The sequence below is a fragment of the Cricetulus griseus genome, chromosome 4 (genome assembly GCF_003668045.3).
Source record: "Cricetulus griseus strain 17A/GY chromosome 4, alternate assembly CriGri-PICRH-1.0, whole genome shotgun sequence".
In the NCBI taxonomy this organism is placed as follows: domain Eukaryota; kingdom Metazoa; phylum Chordata; class Mammalia; order Rodentia; family Cricetidae; genus Cricetulus; species Cricetulus griseus.
Window position 1 is genome coordinate 169,736,053 of NC_048597.1, and position 21,519 is coordinate 169,757,571.

The 21,519-nt window shown below is 52.0% G+C and overlaps 1 protein-coding gene across 1 annotated transcript; it reads left to right on the plus strand.

Annotated features, from left to right (window-relative positions):
- The first annotated feature begins 1,751 nt into the window (after nt 1-1,751).
- Stra6 (signaling receptor and transporter of retinol STRA6) lies at nt 1,752-20,766 on the plus strand. Its single transcript, XM_035444401.1, has 18 exons — nt 1,752-1,873; nt 5,289-5,355; nt 5,623-5,708; nt 6,687-6,826; nt 7,159-7,182; nt 7,352-7,518; nt 9,099-9,221; nt 11,806-11,873; nt 12,077-12,156; nt 12,351-12,412; nt 13,800-13,962; nt 15,482-15,557; nt 16,345-16,478; nt 17,421-17,538; nt 17,623-17,724; nt 18,653-18,816; nt 19,269-19,424; nt 19,982-20,766. The coding sequence occupies exons 1-18, from the start codon at nt 1,761-1,763 to the stop codon at nt 20,149-20,151; spliced, it is 2,013 nt and encodes a 670-aa protein (XP_035300292.1). The 5' UTR covers nt 1,752-1,760; the 3' UTR covers nt 20,152-20,766.
- Nucleotides 20,767-21,519: the final 753 nt, after the last annotated feature.

Here is a 21,519-nt window from a genome sequence, read left to right on the forward strand (position 1 = left end):
TGTCTGGGCCTGCTGACCATCTGGTCCTTCAGAGCTCTACCCAAAGGTGATTTTCCTCAGGAATCCTCCTCACTCCCACTGCTCTTTTGCCAAAAAACAGTTCCCCTGGGACTGATCAGGACACCCCATGGCTTCCCACTGCAACCCTCAGGCTTTGGGTGTTATTTAATGTGTGTTGGCTGGCTAATCCCCTGAACTGTGAGCTCTCTAGTCCAGAACAATACTGGCACATAGTAGGTAGTCAGTAATTTTCTGTTGAAAGAATAAATGAATTAATGTTTTTTTTTTTTTTTTTTTAAAGGAGGAGGGTGTCAGATGGCTCTGTGGGTAAAGATGTTTGTCACAAGGACCCACGGTCCTATGGTCTGTCTTTCCCAGGACCCAAATGATGGAGAGAGTCAATTCTTATAAGCCATCCTCTGCCACAGCCTTGCTGCCCCCTCCCAACCCCCCAAAAAGCTACACACCCACAAATTAAGATAAATGTAATTAAAAATGCTTTTAAAGCCTATCCGGGCAAGGCCATGGCCCACATTCTTTCAGCATCAGTGCTGGGGGTTTGTGGGTCACTGAAGGACCGGGAGCCTCAGAGTGTTAGGTCCTGAGCTAAAAAGAGCTCTCTGCTTTGTCTGCCTCTTGCTCCTCCCTACAGGCTGGGCCAGGGAAGGGAGGGGGCAGCCAGGGGTCCCGCTCCTCTGGGAGGATAGGAAACCCTCACCCCTTTACCAGGGCTGGAACAAACACAGCAGCAGGCAGGCGAGGTTCATCTTCTCGCAGGTCTGGTTTGAGTTTGAAGGACTCATTTCCGCCTGTGGGGGTGAGTTATCTTCTTGTGAAATCAAGACGCAAGAACAAAAAGGTTTTACTAGTGTAACACGTGTGTTCTCCCTCATATATACTCAGGAGACTATGTGGATAGGTTCCTCCCTGTCTCTGCGGCCAGTCTCAGTAGGGTGTTGTGCTAAGATGCTGGGCTCTGTAGAGGGGCTGTGCCTAGCGGGGAGAGCTGGGGGCAGGTGCTAGAGTAGACATGTACAAGGTCAGCAGCCATCCATCTGCGGGGGCTCATCAAGAATTATGGTGTGTTCCCAGCACTGAGGCTGAAAAGGTAAAGGGGCAGGTCAGGGCAAGCGGACACCGGGGGACGGCCTCAAGGGAGCCTTGGCAAAGAGGGGAGGGCTTGTGCTGGACCCCAGAGCAGGAGGGGTGGGGAGCCCAGCTGTGGGACAGACCATGTGGAGCCGGCCACAGCCCGCCCACCCTTTCATCTCTGCTGCTCCTTCCTCCTTGGTCCCCCTTTCTACTCTGTCTGTGGGTCCATCTGGGTGGGCTTGGGGCAGGGAAGGAAGGGGTCTGTGCGGGCAGTTTGCACTAGGGAAATTTTTGAAAGTGGACCAGCTGGTAGCAGGTCAGTTGGTCCACTAGGCGCTCCAGCAAGAGCCTGGAACTCTAGGGGTGCAGTAAACTCTGTCAGACCAAAGCAAGATTGGGTGGGAAAAGACATAGAGGAGACTCCTGGGTGCCCCCCCACCCTGCCCCTCCCCGTCAGCCCTCCCCTGACCTGAAGTCCCAGACAGCTTTTCCCAGAGAGCTAAAAGCAAGAAAGTAACCTTTGGGATTAAGAAGAAATGTTCCTTTGTTTCGGGTTTTCTTTCTTTTCTTTTTTTTTTCTTCTTTTAAGCCTCTTTTCACATTTGTATGCTCTTTTTTTCTCTTTTCTGTCTCTCCCTTGTCTGGGTTCAAGGAAGAAGGGCTAGAGCATGGCGTCCCAGGCAGCAGAGGATGGGAACCAGACTGCCTCCGGGGTGACAGATGACTACAGCAGCTGGTACATCGAGGAGCCTCTAGGGCCTGAGGAGGTGCAGCCAGAGGGGTAAGTGCGGCGTTTGGCTCAGTCAGCCATCAGAACGGGTTATGGTAGAGAGGTTGCCAAGATGGAGGCAGAGAGACCCTAGGCAAGTGTTTAAGACTGGCTCTCCCATTTATCCACTGTGTGACACTAGGCAAGTCACAGCCTCTCTGGAATTCAGGCTGTCTCTAAACCAGAGAACAACAGTTATTGAGGGCTTGAGGCCATCTGGCCTGTAGCCAGCCAGGATGGGAAGCAGTATGGTGTCACAGACCTCTGTGACAGGTGTAAGGTTTATACCTGGAGCTTTACAAGCATGGCAGAGTCAGAAACCCTAGGAGGAAAACTTGGAGAGTCACTGAGGGACCCTGGGGCCCATCTCTGGACCACTCTGAGTGGAGTTTAGGGAGCTATAGAAGGAAAGGAGGTCTGGTTCTTGCAGCAAATGCACAGGCTAGCCCAGGGAGGGTGTGCACACAGTCCAAGTTGCCTTCACCCCACTGCGTCCTGAGAATTCTTAGCCTTGACTCTTCCTATCTGTTTAGTTAGTTCCTATCTGGGCACTGAGGTTTTCTGTGGCATGGCACTCCTCTCCCCTAAGACCCTCTGCCTCCATGGCACCCTGAGCTCAGCTCTCCTGTATTGTTCCTGGCCCCTGCTCCATCTGAGGGTTTTTGAAGAACTAGAAAGGTGAGGCAGAGAGGTGGGGGTGGGGTGAGATGGGGTGGAGGGGAGGTACTAAGCCAGATGTGTGCACATCTGTTCCCCATTAAAATTTGAAACTGGAGAAGGGGAAGAAAAATGCTCAAGTACTTCCCCAGAGGCTAAGGCTGCGGCATGGCTCGGTTGGGGTCACCCAGCAGGGACTGAGGCCCCACCCAGGCCCGAGGGAAGGCACTGTTGTTTGGAGGACTTGGGGTTCTGGCCACCTGCAGAAGAAGTCTGTGGTCAGCAAGGCATTCGTGACCCTCCCTTCCCCAGCATCCCCAACTTGGCCATGCAGGCATGGGGCTAGAGGAGGGGCTTAGGCTCTCCAAGGAAACCAAACTCCTAACTTGGGGTGAGAGCCCAATCAGAAACTTTGTCCTTGAGAGTGTCAGGGACCAGGCTGGGCATGGGCTGGAAGCCAGGTGCCTGCAACTTGTTCTGTTGTTGGGGAATCTGTGCAGTCTCAGAATAAGGTGAGTGTATGGTGGGAACTGGGTCTGCAGAGAGGAGGGTCTGTAGAATGAAGGGATTATTGCAAATCTACTTATTTAGAAAAAAAAACAGAACAAAGTAAGTCTAGACACAACCCCACCTCTTACTGCCCCACCCCCAAAGATGAGAACGGGAAGCTGGGAGCACAGGGGATTCCCTAGGAGATGAACTTGGGTTCACCTCTGCGTATGTGAGTCAGACACCCCAGGGGTATGCTACATCAAAGCTTTGAAGACTTCCAGGATGCAGACTCTCTGTACCTTAGTGTACCCCTGCACCACAGGACGGAGCTAGGGTGGGGCCCCAGGGTCAGGATGGACTCAGCCACAGACTTCTAAGCTTGAGGCCTCTGCCTTGCCCAGGAGGGATCCATAATGCCTTCCACACCGGTTTTAACCTTGCCCTGGCCTTGCTCTGGACCAGCAAACTGAGAGAGTTGTCTAGTGCCAGCCACACTGTCTTCTGCTCAGGCTCTTTCCACACCCAGGGCTGCCTCTTCCCTTCTTTTCCTACAGAGATGCCAACCTTCTGTCCAACTCAAGCCCCAAACCACTGTAAAGGTTACTTTTTCATTGCTGTGACTAAGTTTTGACCCCTCAACCTCCTTCTCAAAAGCCTGGTAGAACTTTCTCTCCCCTCTACACTCTTTAGTACCTGCTTGTATCTCTTCCAGGAGGGAGTTTCTTGCCCTCACCATGGTAATATCTAAGTTATCCTGTCTGACCAATCACAAAGCCTGAGTCCCCACCCATCCCCAGTGAACACACTGAACCAAGGCGTCAGGACCTTTATGTTCAACAAGGACCAGAGCCTCCCCAGATAGGGCCCTAAATAAGGTTTCCAGGGTTGAGGTGGCTTTTAGTTTGTTGTGGGCTCATGAGAAAGTAGCCACATTGCTCAAGGGACAGCATGCTGCATCCCTGTCCTGGTAAGGCTAGAAGCCCTGGGCTGAGCAGAACTGAACATGGAGAAGGGTTTAGGGACTTGAGTGGTGCCCCTGAGGCCCAGAGACTGGTTACACTGCACTTGGGCCATAAGACCCAAGCTCAGACAATGAATATCCATCCCCTACACTCCTGCATGGCATGCTATGGGAGCAGCTTTGCTTGGGCTAGAAATGACACAGGAGAGACCCATTTGACTCTTCCACCTCAAAAACAAGCTCAGGAAGTCCCCAGGAGAAAGCCAGATGGAGGGAGGAGGCCAACCCAGAAGATGGTTTCAGGGCTCTGTACACCTCTTTTCTCAGTAGCATGCAGATGCCTAAGAGGGTGGCCTAGCCTCCTGGCCAGGAAAGTCAAGCCATAGCAGACCCCTTTCAGCTTTACCCTTTCCCCACTCGGCACTCCCAACTCCTCACTGTCCTTCCCTCCCTCCCCATCCCCCCACACCACACCCCTATCTTCCCAGGACTAACTCACATTGGAACCATCCCTCTGGCTCTAAGACCCAAGTTGGGCATTCTAGAAAACTATCCCAGCCCTGGCACCCAGCCTGCCTGCTTACCTGTCTTTAGTTTAAGCTTTCCCTGCCACATGACCGAGCCATGGAAGTTGCAGCATTCATGGTCCTCATTGAGCCCTTTATTTCCACTGGCTTCCTTCTGTGCTTAACTACCTTCAGAGTAGGACCTCTGTCAGACTCCCAGGGAGCCTCTGCGGTGATTAGGAAAAGGGACACTTCATTTAGTGTGTTCAGCTCAGCAGGCAACAGAGCATGGAGAACTGCATGGCCTGGATTCCTGACTTAGGTCCTTGTGTAGAAATACAACCTGTTTTGTGATCCACCAAAGCTTTTAATGAGATAGAATGGGGAAAGAGAAAGGGCCCTTCCAGTTCTAGATCCGTCAGGCATCAGAAGCAAATCAGACAGGACTAAATTCTGGACTACTTGATGGTAGGCTCAACCTCTGTTCCACAAAGGGGTCTGTGAGGCTCAGAGCAGTCAGGAGTCCCCTAGAGGGGGATGGATTATGAGGACCTTGGAGGATAGGAATTGTTTGGGTGAACAAGAATACATAGTCAGACCAAGCTTGCATACTCTGAATTTCCCATGATTCCCTTGTCTCTAGCCCTATAACATGGCACAGGACCAGCACAACACAGGGATATGGGGGTTCAGACTGACCCTGATGCTGAAAAGCAGAATTAGGCAGGCTGGGGTAGAGGTAGAGGGAGGGAGATGCTGGTGAGGCTTCCTCAAACACTAGATCCAGCTAAACCTGTCATTTGTTCCACAGGGTAGAGCCCCCCTGCCAGCCCAGTGTACCACCTGCCCTGCACCATGCCTGCCTGGCCTCACTGTCAGTAAGTCCAGCCCACATTGCCACCAGCTGCCAGTCCAGGCAGAGGGATTTTGTGTTCCTATTTGGGATGATGCTGGGGACCTAGTGCCCCCCAAACCAGAAGTACTGGCCAAGTCCAACCTCACAGACTCTGTCATCTTTAACCAGTCCCCATGGTGTCACCTGAACATGCATTGGGTGGGTGGGAAGCATTTTAAGACCTGCAGGAACAAGTCTTGGATCTCTGGGAAGTCTGATACCCAAGCCCTCTTTTGCTCTCTTCTTCCAGCTCCTGGGTCTCTTGTTGCTGGCCTTGCTGGTGAGGCGTCGAAGGCTTTGGCCACAATGTGGTCATTGCAGACTGGGACTACCCAGGTTGGTGCAAGCTCTGGGAAGCCCCACTTGACGCCCAACTGACAAGGCTCCTCTGGGAGGGTGGGTGGCAGCACTGACTTCAGAAACACCCTGTCTCTCTCAATCTGTAGCCCTCCCAACCCAGCGTTCTTGATTTGGCAGGTTGGTATAACAGAAGGAGGTGGAGGGGCTGCCCCATCAACCTGCTTGAGTGTTCAGGAGGTGGGGGAAGGAATTCCAGGAAAATGAATGGCCTGGTATGCAGCTTAGAGTGGCCATAACTCTCTTCCCTTGAGAACATCCTGGGATCATGATTTGTGAGCCATTGCAGCCCCCATGGCTGCAACTCTCCTTTTCCTTTGGCTGGGTGACTTACTTCAGAGAGTGAGGCAGGTGTCACTCTGAGGATACAGGACTGGCTGCCTGAAGAAGGAGACAGAAAAAGTTAGGAAAGGTGGCAGGCGCAAGTCCCCTGGGAATTGGGGACTTCTGTGGAAGCAGCCCAAGATGTCCAGTTCAGGGAGACGTCTGCTTCACTGGGAAGCAGGATGGACTCTTAGAGAACCAGGACAAGCTAGAGTAGAGAAACAGAGACCAAAATCCTGAGACTGCCATGCCCGCTGTCTGCCCTCTGCCCTGGTCCACACCCAGTCCAAGGAGGCGGTCGTTGCACAAGGATGTTATGACTCGCTGTGTTCTGTGAAGGCCTGCCAGCCCAGACAGACAGATCTACTCCCATGGAAACATCCTGGAGCTCCCCTGGTGGGTGGAGCACCAAGAACTTGTTCCCACCTGCTTTTTGCCTCAGGGTCCTGCTCAGGATGGGTGCTAGGCCCTCCACACACATGCTGGCAGTGAGTGACTGGGCAGTGAAGAGAGACCGCCGTTCTCCCCTTTGGATAGTAGACTGACTACTTCACAGTTTAGGGGCAAAGTGTGGATGGGGCGAAGGCTCGGAGACTGAGTGCTTTCCTTACGTCCTGTCTCCGTCCTTGGCAGCCCTGTGAATTTCTTGGCTGGGAACCCATCCTGGACAGTGCCCACTGCCGTCTTTGTGGTCCTCTTCAGCAATCTGTGCCTGTTGCTCCCTGATGAAGATCCACTGCCTTTCCTGAGACTTAAGGCAGCACCCAGTCCAGGTATCTTGTGCAGGGAACCCTGGGGCTGGCCTGATGGGAAAAGGCAGGGTGGGGTCCTGGTTTGTTTATTAAGGTTGGCTGGGGGAGGTGATGGCAACAGGAACGTCTGTCAGTAGGGGGTACTCTGGCCGCAGAATGACCTCTTTAGATCAACAGTCTCTACAAAGGGTGGAAAATATTAATAGCTCTAGTTTACAGTAGGGAGAACTGAGGGTCAGAGAAGAAAGCAGTGATAAAATAGTATTTAGTTTGCTGAGTACTTACTCAGGCACCATGCTAAGCACTTCTTGGTTTGCCTTTGCTAAAACACTATGGTTCTTTTCTTTTCACAGACGGGGAGACAGAGACATCAAGAGGTAACTTGGCTGAGATCATAGCCTTTGCTCCAAGCCAGTCAAAGTGAGCTCTTACCCACTGAAGAAGCTGAGGGGCTTGGAAGATAGACAGAAGAGATGCTTCGGCAGCTATGGTCCAGGCCCTCTGTCTTTCTCTCCATTAGTGTCTCTCATTTGTTTCGCTTTCTAGGGCCCTGGAAGCTACTGGCCCTGCTCTACTATCCAGTCCTTTGCTACCCTCTGGCTGCTTGTGCCACAGCAGGGCACAGGAGTGCATACTTACTGGGTACTGTGCTATCCTGGGCTCACTTTGGAGTTCAGGTCTGGCAGAGAGCTGAGTGTCCTCAGGACCCCAAGGTAACCCTGATTCACAGTGACCTAGGGCAGAGGGTGGACCTGCTTGGCTCTTCTCACCTCTTTCCACACGCTGGGCTTCCCTGCTTCCCTCCATTATTCTCAGGCTCTCCTGCCCTTCAACCCACATCTGTGCCAAGCTTGGCTGTGCTGGGGCTGAGGCCTGGGGCAGGGATCTGGGCCCTGCCCTCAGCAGCTTTCAGCCTAGGAAGGCAGAGTGAGGACAAGGAAGCCTACAGCATCCCTCCCTGATTCCCGAGTCTTCCTTTAGGCTGGAAGAATACACAGAGACAAGTGCTGAGTGGGGAATGAGCCTCAGAGGTCTAAAGGAGAATTCTAGAACCCCAGAACAGCTTTGCTGGCTACTGACTGGGACTACAAAGCTCCTCAGTCCAGACCCACAGAACAGTGATGCCTCGGCTTTCTAGCCCGACAATCCGGTGTCCCAGCTTCACAATGTCATTCATTTTCCAGTCACCTCTTCACTTTTTCATTCAGCAAACATTTTCAGGCATGAAATATATGAAATAAAAAGTCCCTGGTCTTCTAGGAGCTGTCCTTCCAGAAGAGATACAATACACAGTAAGGCAATATTACCTAGTGCTAAGTGCGCAGAGAAAAGAGTCACTTGGTTTCCCCACATACACATGGCATTGGCAGCACCAATCTCTCCAGGAAAGTGAAGATTAGGAAATTTTTAAAATTCCAAGCATCATGGATCTCAGCTCCTTGAGAAGCTGAGGCAGAAGGATCCCTAGCTTGAGGCCAACTCAGGCTACATAGCGAGATCTTGTCTAAAAATAGAAAACAAAGACCCCAAACACCAAAAACTAAGAAGCTTTTTTTGCTAAGGGACTTAGATATTGTTCACCATGTAGAGCTTGGCACACATTAAGCTCTCAAGAAAAAAAAAAAAAAACCAAAACACTGTGAATTGAAAAATCAGATAAATGAATATGGAAGGAGCTGACCCAGCAAGGTCTCACGTAGGTGCTGGGGCATGTACTAGACAAACTGTACTAGACAAAATTAGGTCTTTGTCTGTTTTATTATTTATTTAACTTTTTAAAATGTGTATGAGTATTTTATTTGCATGTATGGACACATGTATAGGTACCACATGCTTGCAGTGCCCATGAAGGCCAGAAGAGGGCATCAGATCCTCAGAACCAGAGTTGCAGACAGTTGTGAACTGCCAAGTGGGTGCTGGGAACCAAATCCGAGTGCCCTGGAAGAGCAGCCAGTGCTCTTAACCACTGATCCATCTCTCCAGCCCCCTTTTTGGTCTAGTTTTTAATAGTGTGTGTCCTAACATGCTGGAAGCACAGAAACTGAGAAATTGGGTGGCTGGTTTCAGGCCTCACTGAAGTCTATGGGAGTATAGGAAGGGGTTTGCCACCTTCTTAGGTTCTGTTTAAGCCATTAGGGCACGAGGTGCGGAGGTGACCCAGTCTGGAGGCCAGAGAACCAGAAAGCTTCCCATGGTTCCCGGGCTGCCCCCAGGGTCCTATGTGGGGTGGGAAGGGAAGTGGATCCTGGGAAGAAGGCAGATGGTAGGTCTGATTGAGTGTCTGTCTGTCTAGATCTACAAGTACTACTCCTTGCTGGCCTCCTTGCCTCTGCTTCTGGGCCTGGGGTTCCTGAGCCTCTGGTACCCAGTGCAGCTGGTGCAGAGTGTCCGATACCGGATGGGAGCAGGATCTCAGGTAAGCAGGCTCCCAAGTAAAAAGTGTGTACCAGGGCTGCCCTGACACCTGCCTGCTCATGTCTGTATTTTAAAATTGCATTCTCTCTCTCTCTCTCTCTCTCTCTCTCTCTCTCTCTCTCTCTCTCTCGTGTGTGTGTGTGTGTGTGTGTGTGTGTGTGTGTGTGTGTGTGTGACAGCGCCCAGAGTCAAAGGACAACTTTTGTGAGTTTGTGAGTTCTCTTCTTCCACCCTGTGGGTCCTGGGGATCAAACTCAGGTTGTCAGGCTTGGAAAGCTCCTTTACTCTCTACCAGCCCCAGGAAAAAAAAAAAAGTTTTTCAGAATAACTGTTTTGTGTTGCCCTCTATCCCTGTCCCCAGGCAGAGGCTGGGCCAGGTCCTTGAAGGTCCCCAGGGTCCTCAGGTCACTGGGCTGTGTGCAGAGTGGCGTCTCAGCAAAGCAGAACTGAATCCATGGATTCATAGTTCTGTCCTTGGAACCCTGGAAGGGTACCATTGGAGCAATGAGCTATCAAGAGTCCTGTGACTCTGCAGAGTTCTGCAGATGCTGGGCTGGCTCAGGAAGCTTGTTCTGAACTTATCTGAACTGTTGATGATGTCAGATGCAAAGCAAGGGGTGACTGGCAGAATGGGCTTCTTGGAGGAGGCAGAATTCAGTGAGAGTCTGAAGGACAGGGAGGAGCAGGAGTGGGAAAAGAACTGGAAGGAGCTGGATGAATGGGTGAGGCTGGGCTTTTCACACCCACCCGTGCCAGGGCAGATCTTCCCCAAGGCTGAGGTTTTATCTGTTGGTAGAATGCTTGAGGCCCTGTGTTTGATCCTGAGCACCAAGTAAACTGGGCTTGGTGGCTCCCAGAACTTGGGAGGTAAAGACAGGAGAACCAGAAGTTCAAGCCCAGCCGAGGATATAAGAGTACTTTGGCCAGGCAGTGGTGATGCACGCCTTTAACCCCACTTCTCTGGAGGCAGAGGCAGGCAGATCTCTGAGTTTGAGGCCAGCCTGGTATACAGAGTGAGCTCCTAACAGCCATGGCACACAGAGAAATTCTGTCTAGAAAAACAAAACAAACAAAATCCCAAACAAACAAACAAAGGGGGGGTTTGGGAGTTGACTTTCAAAAAAAAAAAAGAAAAGAAAGTGTTGAATTTTTTTGGAGGGATGGATGCAATAGATGGATACCTTTGACAAGACAGCATTCTTGAAAGACACTAAGAACTTAGCAAGAAGCTCCTAAGGCACTCCCCTGTGTTAGGTGCTGGCTGGAATTTGTGACTTCAGAATTTATTGACTGGGACCTCCTGCAGGCAATGCCCTGAGATGGGCACCACAGCAAGCCCAGACAATGATGCATTGAGTCTGTAGCCATAGGAATGTAGATGAAAGGGTCACGAGACCCAGGAAGTGGGGGAGACCAAGGTGAGGGCCCAGATGGAGTAAGGCACAGGCTGGCGGCTGGGGGAGAGGCAAAGAGATGGGGAGAATCCAGCTTAACTTCTGCCTGACTGAGTATCTCTGGACACAAGCATGGACTTGAACAACACAGCCCCCACCCCCGCCACCCCAAGCCAACCTAGGGCAGGTAACCAAGGAGCAGGACCACCCAGGGTGGTGTTCTCCTGGGTGCATGCTGCTTGGGTTACAGATTGGCAGAGGAGCCTTGGCAGGCTCTGAGCTGGAGCTGAGGAGAAATGTAGAGAAGAGGGAAAGCCTGTGGACTGGGGAAGACTCCTGCCTCTTGGTTGGGTTCCAGATCTGCTATTCACACATAGCAGGACCCTAAGTGCTCACCACTTTTGCTTTTCTGATGTTTATATTCTCTCTGTGAAGCCTGGGGTCCCCCAGAGGTCACAGAGGCCTGGGTAAATGTACTTAAGAGACTCCCACCACCTCCCAGGCTTTCCTCTGCCCATCTCTGTCCCATGGCAAGCCTCTCTCTCTTCCAAATGTTAAACCTTTCTTGGATGTTAGTCAGAAAGATTTAAGCCACAAGGGACCCACTCCTACCCTGGGTCCCCAGGCTGCCACGGCAACAGGTGACCATTGCCTGTATTCTCCCACTGATCCAAGCAGAGGTTTACCCCACCTCCCCGTGGGTCTCTGACACTGTGCAGGCAGCTTAAGGCCCGGAATGTGGCTTAGGTAAATCCAATTCCCCTGTGATCTCCCTAGAGTAAGCAGTAGCAGGAGGGGAACCTAGGGTATGTGCCCTAGACTGGCACCATCTTGTGTCCTGAGCAGCAGTGAGTTCATGGGGCCCAGGCTTCCCTTGGTCACATTCCTGGCTAGAAGAAACCAGAAAGCCAAGATATGACTGAGAGGAGGTCTTAGGAAGAACTTCCCAGCATACAGGCCCTGTGATAGGAGATTGAGTGGTCTTTATTTGTGGAGAATGTAGCTTTCCAGGGTATGGCCCTTGTCCCCATAGGTCATAGGTCAGTCTCCCCATACTCCACCACCACTGTCCTAATCAGGGGAGGCATTACAGAAACCTCTTGGTGTCCGCTCATCCATTCAGTGTCCTTGGCCAGGGCTCCAGGGGCAGCTGGTAGCAGATCACAGCCATTTCAATGCTTTTCCACACAGGGGCTGCAGACCAGCTACTCTGAGGAGTATCTCAGGACCCTCCTCTGCCCAAAGAAGCTGGACAGCCGGTAAGGTCTGGGCAGACCTCAGCAGGCAGGAAGATGGTGGGGTTCTGGAAACCATGTGTGGGAGGGTGGGACCGGGTGAGACCTGTGGAGGAGGATCCTGATAGTGGCATGGTTCTGGGAAAGATAAAGAGTGACCCAACTTGGATGTGGCCTTGGAGCAGAGGGCTTCTCCTGAGGCTCCACCTACCTGGATCTATCTGCAGTTCCCAACCCATCTCCAAGCATAGCCTCCTGTCTTGGGCCTGGGCCTGTTCCCAACACTCCATCTACACTCCACAGCCAGGTATGTGGCACAGTGGAAGCCCAGGGTTAGGCTGAGCCTTTGCCTAGAGAAACTGGTGGGAAGGGTCAGCCCATTCCTCATGTGTAGACATAGCTGCCTGTCCTAGTCAGGGAATACACTGGCCTGGCCTGAAAGGGATGGGGCCAGAGCCTGGGTCACACTGTTCTCCTCATGCCTTCTTCTGGTGACTGTAGGATTCCGCCTGCCCTTGAAGCTGGTGATCTCAGCCACTCTGACAGCAACAGCCACTTACCAGGTATGTCCTGAAGTTTGTAGTGTCCTCTGAACCTGAACCCCTGACCTCAGCCCCCAAACCTGAGACAGCTCAGGCCTCAATCCGATCCCCAGGTGTGTCCTCTCATTCAATCAGCTTCTCTGCATCTCCTGGAAACACTAGCCTACCCAGTGGGAGGGATGCCAGTCCTCAGCAGGTTCATATGCTGATTCACAAGTTTCAAAGTCAACATAAATATGGATTTAAATTGTATCTCCATTGGTTACCTCTTAAGTGAGCTTGGCCAAGTTTCTCCACCTTCCTGAACCTATTAGCCCATCTATAAAAGAGAAGAAATAAAACCACTTGTCTATGTTGGGAAGATTTTGTGAGTTGTCATGTTGAATAAATCACCACTACCTTTAGCATAACTCTCAAAAACAAATAAACTACCAGGGACTAAGGCTATAGCTTAGTTGGTGCAGTGCCTGCTTACATGTATGAAGCTCTGGGTTAATCCCTAGCATCACAGAAACGTGTGATGTTGCCTGTATTCCCAGCATTTAAGAGGTAGAGAGAGGAGGCTCAGAAGTTCAAGATCTTCCCCAGCTATAAAATGAGTTTGAGGCTAGCTTGGACTAGAGGGAACCCTGTCTCAAAGCACAAACAAGTAAGCAACAACAATAAAGATAATAAAACAAACTCCTGGGATGATGTAGGTCTGGTTTCTCTCCATTTTACAAATGGGAAATTGAAGCACAAAGAACCTGACTCAACCAATTTCCTACAGCTAGTATCTCAGGGCAGCCAAAATTGGACTCCAGGTCTGTCTAACTTTAATGCTTGTTTTCTTTACCATGGAAAAGTTTGAAATCTAACTCTCACACCTACCTGTGCTGCGTGCGTGTGTGTGTGTGTGTGTGTGTGTGTGTGTGTGTGTGTGTGTGTGTGTGTGTGTGTGTGTGTGTGTTCCAGGGATCTGTCTGTCTCTGCCTCCCAGCTCTGGGATTATAAGCAGGAGCCACCATGCCCAGCTTTTTATATGGGTTCTAGGGAATCAAATTCAGGTTTATGCTATTCAGGTTCACACTAATCGAATTCAGTAAAGTGGCTGGTGCACTTTACTGACTGAAATATCACACCAGCCCAAAGTTGGAAATGTTTGTATTTGAGTCTTAGATAGATAGACAAGTAGAGGTAAATGAATAGCTGTATGGAGGCCTAATCTCGGTCTCCTGGGCTAAAATCATACTTTCATGTCACATTCTGTTTGAAGGCAGAAGGAACCAGTCTCAAGGCAATCGGAGACATGTGGATGCAGTCTGCTACAGTCTCCCCTAGTAGACTAGGAAACAATTTTTCAGGGTGGCAGGGCCTGATGTTCACACAGCTGGTCCCCCTCCCGAACCTCATAGCTGAGCTTTTACAGGTGGCCCTGCTGTTGCTGGTGAGCGTAGTGCCTACCGTGCAGAAGGTAAGGGCAGGGATCACCACAGACGTCTCTTACCTGCTGGCTGGCTTTGGGATCGTGCTCTCTGAGGACCGGCAGGAGGTGGTAGAGCTGGTGAAGCATCACCTATGGGCTGTGGAAGGTGAGCTTGCCTGGTGTCCCTAAAGGCAATAGTGGGGACGGGAGACAGGCTACTGGAGCTGGTGATAGCCTGCCATGGACACATGCCCCTTCCTACTCCTCATCTCAACACGGGGCAGCTGGTGGTCCCACGTCTCACAGCCCATGACATGATCCTTATCAACCTTTGTGACATCTTCTTCTCCCCCAGTCCCAGTATCTTTGACCAGCTGTCTAGCTGTAGTGATAGAGAAGCCCATGGGTGTGTGACTTCAGGGTGGGAAGGGAGGAGAAGAAACGTATGTGGGCTGGGGGCTGGGATTTATGGGCAATCCTCTTGGCACAGCCTGCACCTGGCAGAGCACCCACTTTGCCCTCCCAAGCCTTGTCTACCTCTCTGTGACACCCATGAGATGAGCTTCAAGCCAGGGAACAACACAAGCTGCCCCTTCAGTGGTCTGATAGGCCTTCCTACCACCCCTATCCTCTCCCAGAAGCTTTGTGGGAGACACATGGGGAGGGGCCAGACTCTGGTTGTACAACCAGACACAGCAGATAGAATGTAGGTCTCCTGAAGCCCAAGTTAGGGCTCCCCTCCACCCTATCATAAAGCTTGTTAGTCATGACTCATGGGGCCTGTCCCATTGGTTCACTTGAGGTGAATGAGCATTCTAGCTTTGGGGGAATAGCACGCAATGGTTAGAGCTTAGGCTGCCAACATTGCAGATGGAGGTGTGGTTGCTTTACATATTTTCCTGACACTACCCCAGGGCATGCTGGTAGTGTAGGACAGAGAATGGGGAGCACACAGGGGCATGAGCTGCTAAGCCCTCCATGAACAATTCCTGTGAGAGACCTTGTGGGCCTGCTGTGAGGGTCTAGAGTAGGGCTGGCTGGCATGTGGGTTGAGGGGAGCATGTCAGCTGCATCCGTGAGATCTTTACACATGTATTCAGAGCTCTCTGTCCTCCATTACAGAGACTGTGGTGGACCTTACTGTCTCAGTGTCTCTGTGTGTGGTGAGGGGTGTAGGGGAGAGAGTTGAGAAGAAAGGCCCCACCCAGAAGAGATAGGTAACAGTTTCGACCTCCTTCACTATGACAGGTGCAGGGCATGACTCTCTGTAGTCTGAACAAAGCCTCTACTACAAGTGCAGATGGGTTTATGGCCAGGGTCATTCTGGGAGGTGGGCCACGGCAGATTGGCCATCAGTGGAACTTGTGATTGTCACAAGGCCCTCTTGAGGGCCAGCCACATTGGCAGGAAGAGGGGAGCTGCAGGCAGATGCCAGGTAGGAATCTCCCATTGCAGGGGTCATAGCAATGTAATCAACAAAACCCAGGTGAAGGCCAGGTCTGTGGCTACAAGATGCCCTTTCTCTTTCTTGTTCCTGGGCAGGATGGGGTTGTAGAGGGTGTCAGCTCGTGCCGGACCTAAGAACCTGAGCTGAGCCTAGTGGTTTCCCCTTAGAGTGAGGTATAGGGGTCAGAGGGCTGTGGAAAATCCTCCAGTCCGTCCTCCCTGCTTTCTCTCTCATCCAGCATGTTACATCTCGGCTCTGGTCTTGTCCTGCTCATTAACCTTCCTGCTCCTGATCCGTTCCCTGGGGACTCACAGGTCAGTGACAAGCCCTGACACTCCAGTATAGAGGTAGGGCAGGGTTACAAGTCCTGAGGACTTGAGGGAGGGAGAAGCCTCTGTAGGCCAGGCTGCCACTGGCACCCTACCCTACTGACTATGTGTGGTGGGAGGAGAAGGTGGGCCTTGCCTGCCCCAGGGGTATGTCTGTCTGTCCTGGAGATCTGTGAGTGGGACAGGGCATGACACATTGCCAGGATCACCAGGGAGTTTGCCTGTGAGAAGGTGACCTGGGAGGGCTGGTAAAATAGAATCCAGTTCCAATGGTCAAAGAGGCAGGCTGAGGGACAAAGGGTACCAAAGACAGGGGTGACTGTATGAGTAAGAGCAGAGAAGTGTAAGATGGAGGGTGAACAGGTACCCCAGAAGGTGGAGGGGTATTGGGAAGGTTGTTCTAAGAAATGAGCAATACAGAGAACTGGTTCCCCTACTCTGAGCACTCAACAGGCCTCAGTGTTCCTACTCAGGGACTTAGACCACAGAGCTGGCCCTGCTTGCCCTGGCATTTGAGGCCCTCTGCCTTGCCTGCCTCCCTGGTGACCCAGCTAGATTCCAACTCCATCATTTCCAGTGATGGTTCGGGTTGTGCCTCTATCTGGGGTCTCCTAAGCCTACACAGACCTTATTTCCTCTGGAGGACTGCTCCCAGACTGTTAACCTCTAGGCACCTGCAGCCCTAAGGTTCCCTGCTGATGGCCCGATGCTTGCCCTGGGCTACCATTTAGAGGTACTGTGTTGTCCCCTGAGGTCACTGTTTTCAATCCAGGGCCAATCTTCAAGCACTGCATCGTGGGGCTGCCCTGGACCTGGGTCCCCCACTTCAGAGTACTCACCCTTCTCGCCAAGCCATAGTCTGCTGGATGAGCTTCAGCGCCTATCAGACAGCCTTCAGCTGCCTTGGTGAGCCCCCTGCCATGTTCCTAGAACTGGCCCCAGTGGGAGGGATGGATACTTGGCAAGGGTTTTCCTGGGCAGGGAAAGAGCAGTAGGAGGAACCTACCCATCCCCTTGCTGCCAGGAAGCTTGCTCTGGATAGCAGTGTAGGAGCCCCCAGAAAGGGGAGCCCTTCACATGAAGGTACACCTGGGTAATTGTGGCAGGATGCAGCTGTGTCTGGATGTGGCACATTCAAGGTGGCACGTGGCTGCTTCTGTAAGGGAAAGCTGTCCGTAATGGGCTGCCTGAAGATGAAGAGTTCCCCGTTCCTGGGAATATAAGCAAGCAAGGTTCCATGGACATGTGAGGGCTGCATAGCAGTGCTGCCTGAGACAGTCTGGTCAGATGGCCTTCAAGGACTTTTCTAGACTGCATCTCAAGTTCTCCCTTTAGACACCACAGTGCACAACACTGCAGGTCCAAAGGCCAGACCTGGCCTTGAGATCTCCCACTCTCACCCAGGGGAGGAAGGAAGGTGATGCAAGATGGAGGAAATAGTAGAACTAAAAGTTGTGTTCTCATCTTGGTCAACCTTAGACCTCAAGCCTCTCTGAATACATCATCCCAGGTGACTGTGTGGCCTGATGGCTTTCACAGCCACACTCAGTCCCTACAGGTACTAAGCTCTGATTCAGAGGCACACACACATGCTCATTTAAAAGGTAATTTGTGGCCCTAAACTCAGGCTTAAGTTGGGGGCAATACCATGGATTCTGAGGCTACTGGAGTCTTGTAACAGTCCTCCAAGGCAGGGACTATTGTTCCTATTTTATAGAAGAAAAATCCAGGGCTCAGGCAGTGAGTGACATGGAATGGAAATGGCCATAGAAGCTTCCTAGAGTGCAGGGGTAAGCTGGCTCCCACAGAACCTCTTATCTGTGCCCTTGTCCCTTCTGCCCCCTGCAGGGCTCCTGGTGCAGCAGGTCATCTTCTTCTTGGGGACCACAATCCTGGCCTTCCTGGTGTTTGTGCCTTTGCTCCATGGCAGGAACCTCCTGCTCCTCCGATCCCTGGAATCCACATGGTGAGTGAGGCAGAGATCAGGGGTTCTGGGACTTTCAACAGGGCCCTCTAACCACACCTTTTTCATCATCCTGCCTACATACAGGCCCTTCTGGTTGACTTTGGCCATGGCTGTAATCCTGCAGAACATAGCAGCCCACTGGATCTTCCTGGAGACTCGCCATGGTTACCCAGAACTGACCAACAAGTAAGATGACCCCTGAGTTTGTGGTTCCCTCAGGTCTCAGGCTCTTCCCTCTTTCTGCAGATTTTGCCTTCTAAAATGCCTCTTTCTGGGGCTGGAGAGATGGTTCAGTGGTTAAGAGCACTAGCTTCTCTTCCAGAGGACCCAAGTTCAATTCCCAACACCTAGATGGCAGCTCACAATTGTCTCTAACCCCAGTTCCAGGGGATCCAATACTCTCACACAGACATAGATTCACACAAAACACCAATGCACATAGAATAAAAGTAAAGTTTAAAAAAACAAATTTTAAATGCCTCTTTCCTGTCTTTCAAAATCTCTCAGGAGATTTTGGGGGTGCTAAGAACGCACGGCCTAGGGCATGGTAGATACCCTCTACCACTGAGCTGTCAGCCCAGCTCTGCCAGGAGCCTTTCTTGCTTTGAGGACCACTGATGTTCTCTTCTTCACAAGTTCCTACTCACTTGGGAGCAAGGGTGTGGGAAAATCTTGGCTCCAAAGAGAAACCTAGAGTTTGTAGACAGGGGGATCAGAGGAGGGAGGTGGGAACACCAGGGTCATACAGATACAGGAGGAGGGCCAAGGGATGGCTTGGTTGGTAAAGTGCTTGCCATGCTAGCAAGGGGACCTGAATTCAGTTGATCCTCAGCCCCCACATAATAGTGGGACATGCCTGGAGCATCCCTGGGGCTTGCCAAATCAATGAGCTCCATGTTGAGTGAGAGACCCTGTCTCAAAAACCAAGGGAGAGAGTGATAGAGGAAGACACCTGCCAGTAAACTTTGGCTTCCCTGGGAGGTACAAAAGCACCCCCAATTAATATCAGTCACTGGATAACAGCAGTGCCTGAAGCATGGGGCTGTGACACTGGTTCAGCACAGGAGTGGGTGGGGGGGAGACCTGCCTCAGCCTTTCTCCTCCCTACCCCCAGGTGCCTGCTCTGTGTTGCCACTTTTCTTCTCTTCCCTATCAACATGCTGGTGGGAGCTGTAGTGGCCATCTGGCGGGTGATTCTTTCTTCCTTGTACAACACTGTTCACCTTGGTCAGATGGACCTCAGCCTGCTGCCATCAAGAGCTGCTTCCCTGGATCCAGGTAAGGTCACTAGGCAGGGACTGGGGGCTGAGCTGTCCAAGTAGTTGCCCCTGACCTCTGAGCTGATCTATGCATGTATGCTTCTGTATGCATGTGTAGCAGGTGCGTGAGCATTGTCAAGGCTCTGTGGTGTAAGGCCATGAATGTGCAAGTGTGTGTGTGTGTGTGTGTGTGTGTGTGTGTGTGCACTGCCAGGACTCCACAGGTATATACAGTGAGTGTTCTGAGAAATGCCAGAGCTTCTTGGTGTGGGACAAGTCTGTGCAGCAGGGTAGCTGTGGAGTATTCTAACAAAGGTGCCAGAGCCTGTGTGTAGTGTGTGTGTTTGTGTGCCATGCTTGGTTGGATGCCAGTGTGTACACATCTCCCTGGATGCCTCTTGCTGTTTCTGGGTACCTCTAGTCTGTCATGGGCTCCCCATGCCTCAGCAATCTGTCCCCAAAATATCCTAGGCTATCACACATACCGAAACTTCCTGAGGATTGAGGCCAGCCAGTCGCATCCAGCAGTCATAGCCTTCTGCACCCTGCTCCTTCATGCGCCAAGTCCACAGCCCCGGCCCCCTCTGGCCCCCCAGGACAGCCTCAGACAAGCAGAGGAAGAAGAAGGTACTTCTTCATCTGGTCTGGGGATGCAGACTCCCAGTTTCTCAGGAAGGAATCACAGGAGGCCTCTCCAAAATAGCAGCAGGAAATCTCCCATCCTATGTCTTCAGCTTCCCGTTGTCACCCTCCTGACTGGGTCTCAGGGTAATTTTTTCTTTAATATTGACTTGCACACACATGTACCTTATGTGTGCACAGAGACTAGAATGGCTGTCCTGACTCTCCTCCCTGGCTTCCTCCTGGAGAGAGAAAACACCTCCTTGTCTGCCAGGAGGTCTATGGAAGAGAATGCTAAGCCTGCCCTCACCTCCAACCCCCACCTTCTGCTGTCTAGCTGAGCTTCTAGTTCCTCACAGACCTCATCTCCTCTGTCCGTCCATCCGTCTTCTTCCACCAGCAGGGTGGCATGCTTCTGCAGCCCAGACTTAGCTGGAACCCTGACTGTGCCTGGAGGTTTCAGACCCCTCTCAGGCCTGGGGGCTGTAGAAGCTTGGCTGGAACTCACAGCTCTCTCTCTCTCTCTCTCTCTCTCTCTCTCTCTCTCTTTCTCCTTCCCTCAGGGATGCAATTGTTACAGACCAAGGACATGCTGACCAAGGGAGCAGGACCCAAAGGCAGCCAGAGTAGGGCCCGCTGGGGTCTGGCCTACACGCTTCTACACAACCCAAGCCTGCAGGCCTTGCGGAAGTCAGCCCTAAGCGGTGCCAAGGCCAATGGCACCCAGCCCTGAGGGTGAGGAAAACCACACCACCCGGCTGTATGTGCTGAGGCACATTCCTGTCTACCATCCTCCCTCCCATCCATGTCAGCATTCCCCCTCCCCCAGCGGCAGCTCTACCAGCCAGCAGATCCCTGCGGATCAGGAGACTGGAGTCACTGTGTCTACACCACCAGCCTCAAGAGGACTTTGGTCTGTGCTTGCCCACCAGGCTACCAGCTAGGGCTCTAGAGAAAACAGCTGGTGGACTCTCGGCCTTGGAACTGGCAGAACAGGGGTGGCCACATTTAGGCCTTTCCTCCCCGAACTGGCTCTGCCCTCAGCCCGCCTGCTGGGCCTCACTGAGGCCCCTCTTGCTCCCTGCTGAGGATGAAAGGTCTGGATATCTCCCATCCCAGCTGGCCCCACCTCGTCCCAGCCCTCCCACCCTGAAGGTGGAGCCTGTGCGGGCTTCTTCTCTGCCCCAGCTTTCTCCTTCCTCTCTCTTCTTACCACCTTTTCCTGTGCAGCCAAGTCAGACTCCAAGAGGCCCCACTGAACTGCCCACTCCAAGAGCTACATATTTTTGTAGTTTTAATGCCGTTAGTTGTCATGAAAGAAGTTAGTGTGCTCCTGGTAATAAATGTGCCCCGAGGAACATTCCTCCTCATGGGGGAGGGCTCTCAGGGGAACCACCTACACTGTCAGTAAATCTAATCTAAACTTGATTTGGGGGAGTAGGAGGGCGCTTGGGGTGCTGGGATGGACACCAGGTAAGGATAGAGAGAACCCCCTGTTTTGTGTGATGATGGCTGGGGACCCTACGATCCATTCCTGGACTTGTAGGTTTTAAAGAATGGGCAGGATCTGGGGAGAAGAGTCTGCAGGAATGATAGAGACTCTAAAGAATAAAGAAGGGAACAGAAGGGAGAAAGGTGTGGTTCAAAGTAGAGGAGGCTAAGGCAAGGCCAGTGATGCAGGGGGACATGGGAGATGCAGACACACTGGGGTCTTGGAGGAGACGGAAGTTGCATGAATCAGAGAAATGCTCTCAATATGGTTCACCATGCCTCCCCACCCTGTTTGGGTCAGGGACTCTCAAAATCATGCCTGTTTATTCCCAACTATAGATCAAGCACATGCAGGGGTCACCAGAGCTGCCTCCTGGCCCTTCAAACCCATGATCTGGGCTGCCCAGGGGCCAAAGAAAGCATGTTCTAAGTCCCCCTCAGCCTCCTGCAAAATGTCTTCTATGTGGGGTATCAGTAACCCATACAGTCACAGGAGGATGACTCCAACGCTGCCTCTGCCCTTAACAAGGAAACAATCACAACAGAATCTAATCTGGCTGGGTCACAAGACAAGGGGGTCAAAGGAAGGGACCTGGTTCACACTGGAGGT

Bases quoted from the DNA above. Each gene is read 5' to 3' on its own strand.
- Stra6 (XM_035444401.1), top strand. From the start codon at position 1,761: ATGGCGTCCCAGGCAGCAGAGGATGGGAACCAGACTGCCTCCGGGGTG. The intron at 9,222-11,805 runs GTAAGCAGGCTC...TTTTCCACACAG, and splicing joins GGATGGGAGCAGGATCTCAG to GGGCTGCAGACCAGCTACTC. The intron at 12,413-13,799 runs GTATGTCCTGAA...GAGCTTTTACAG, and splicing joins CAGCAACAGCCACTTACCAG to GTGGCCCTGCTGTTGCTGGT.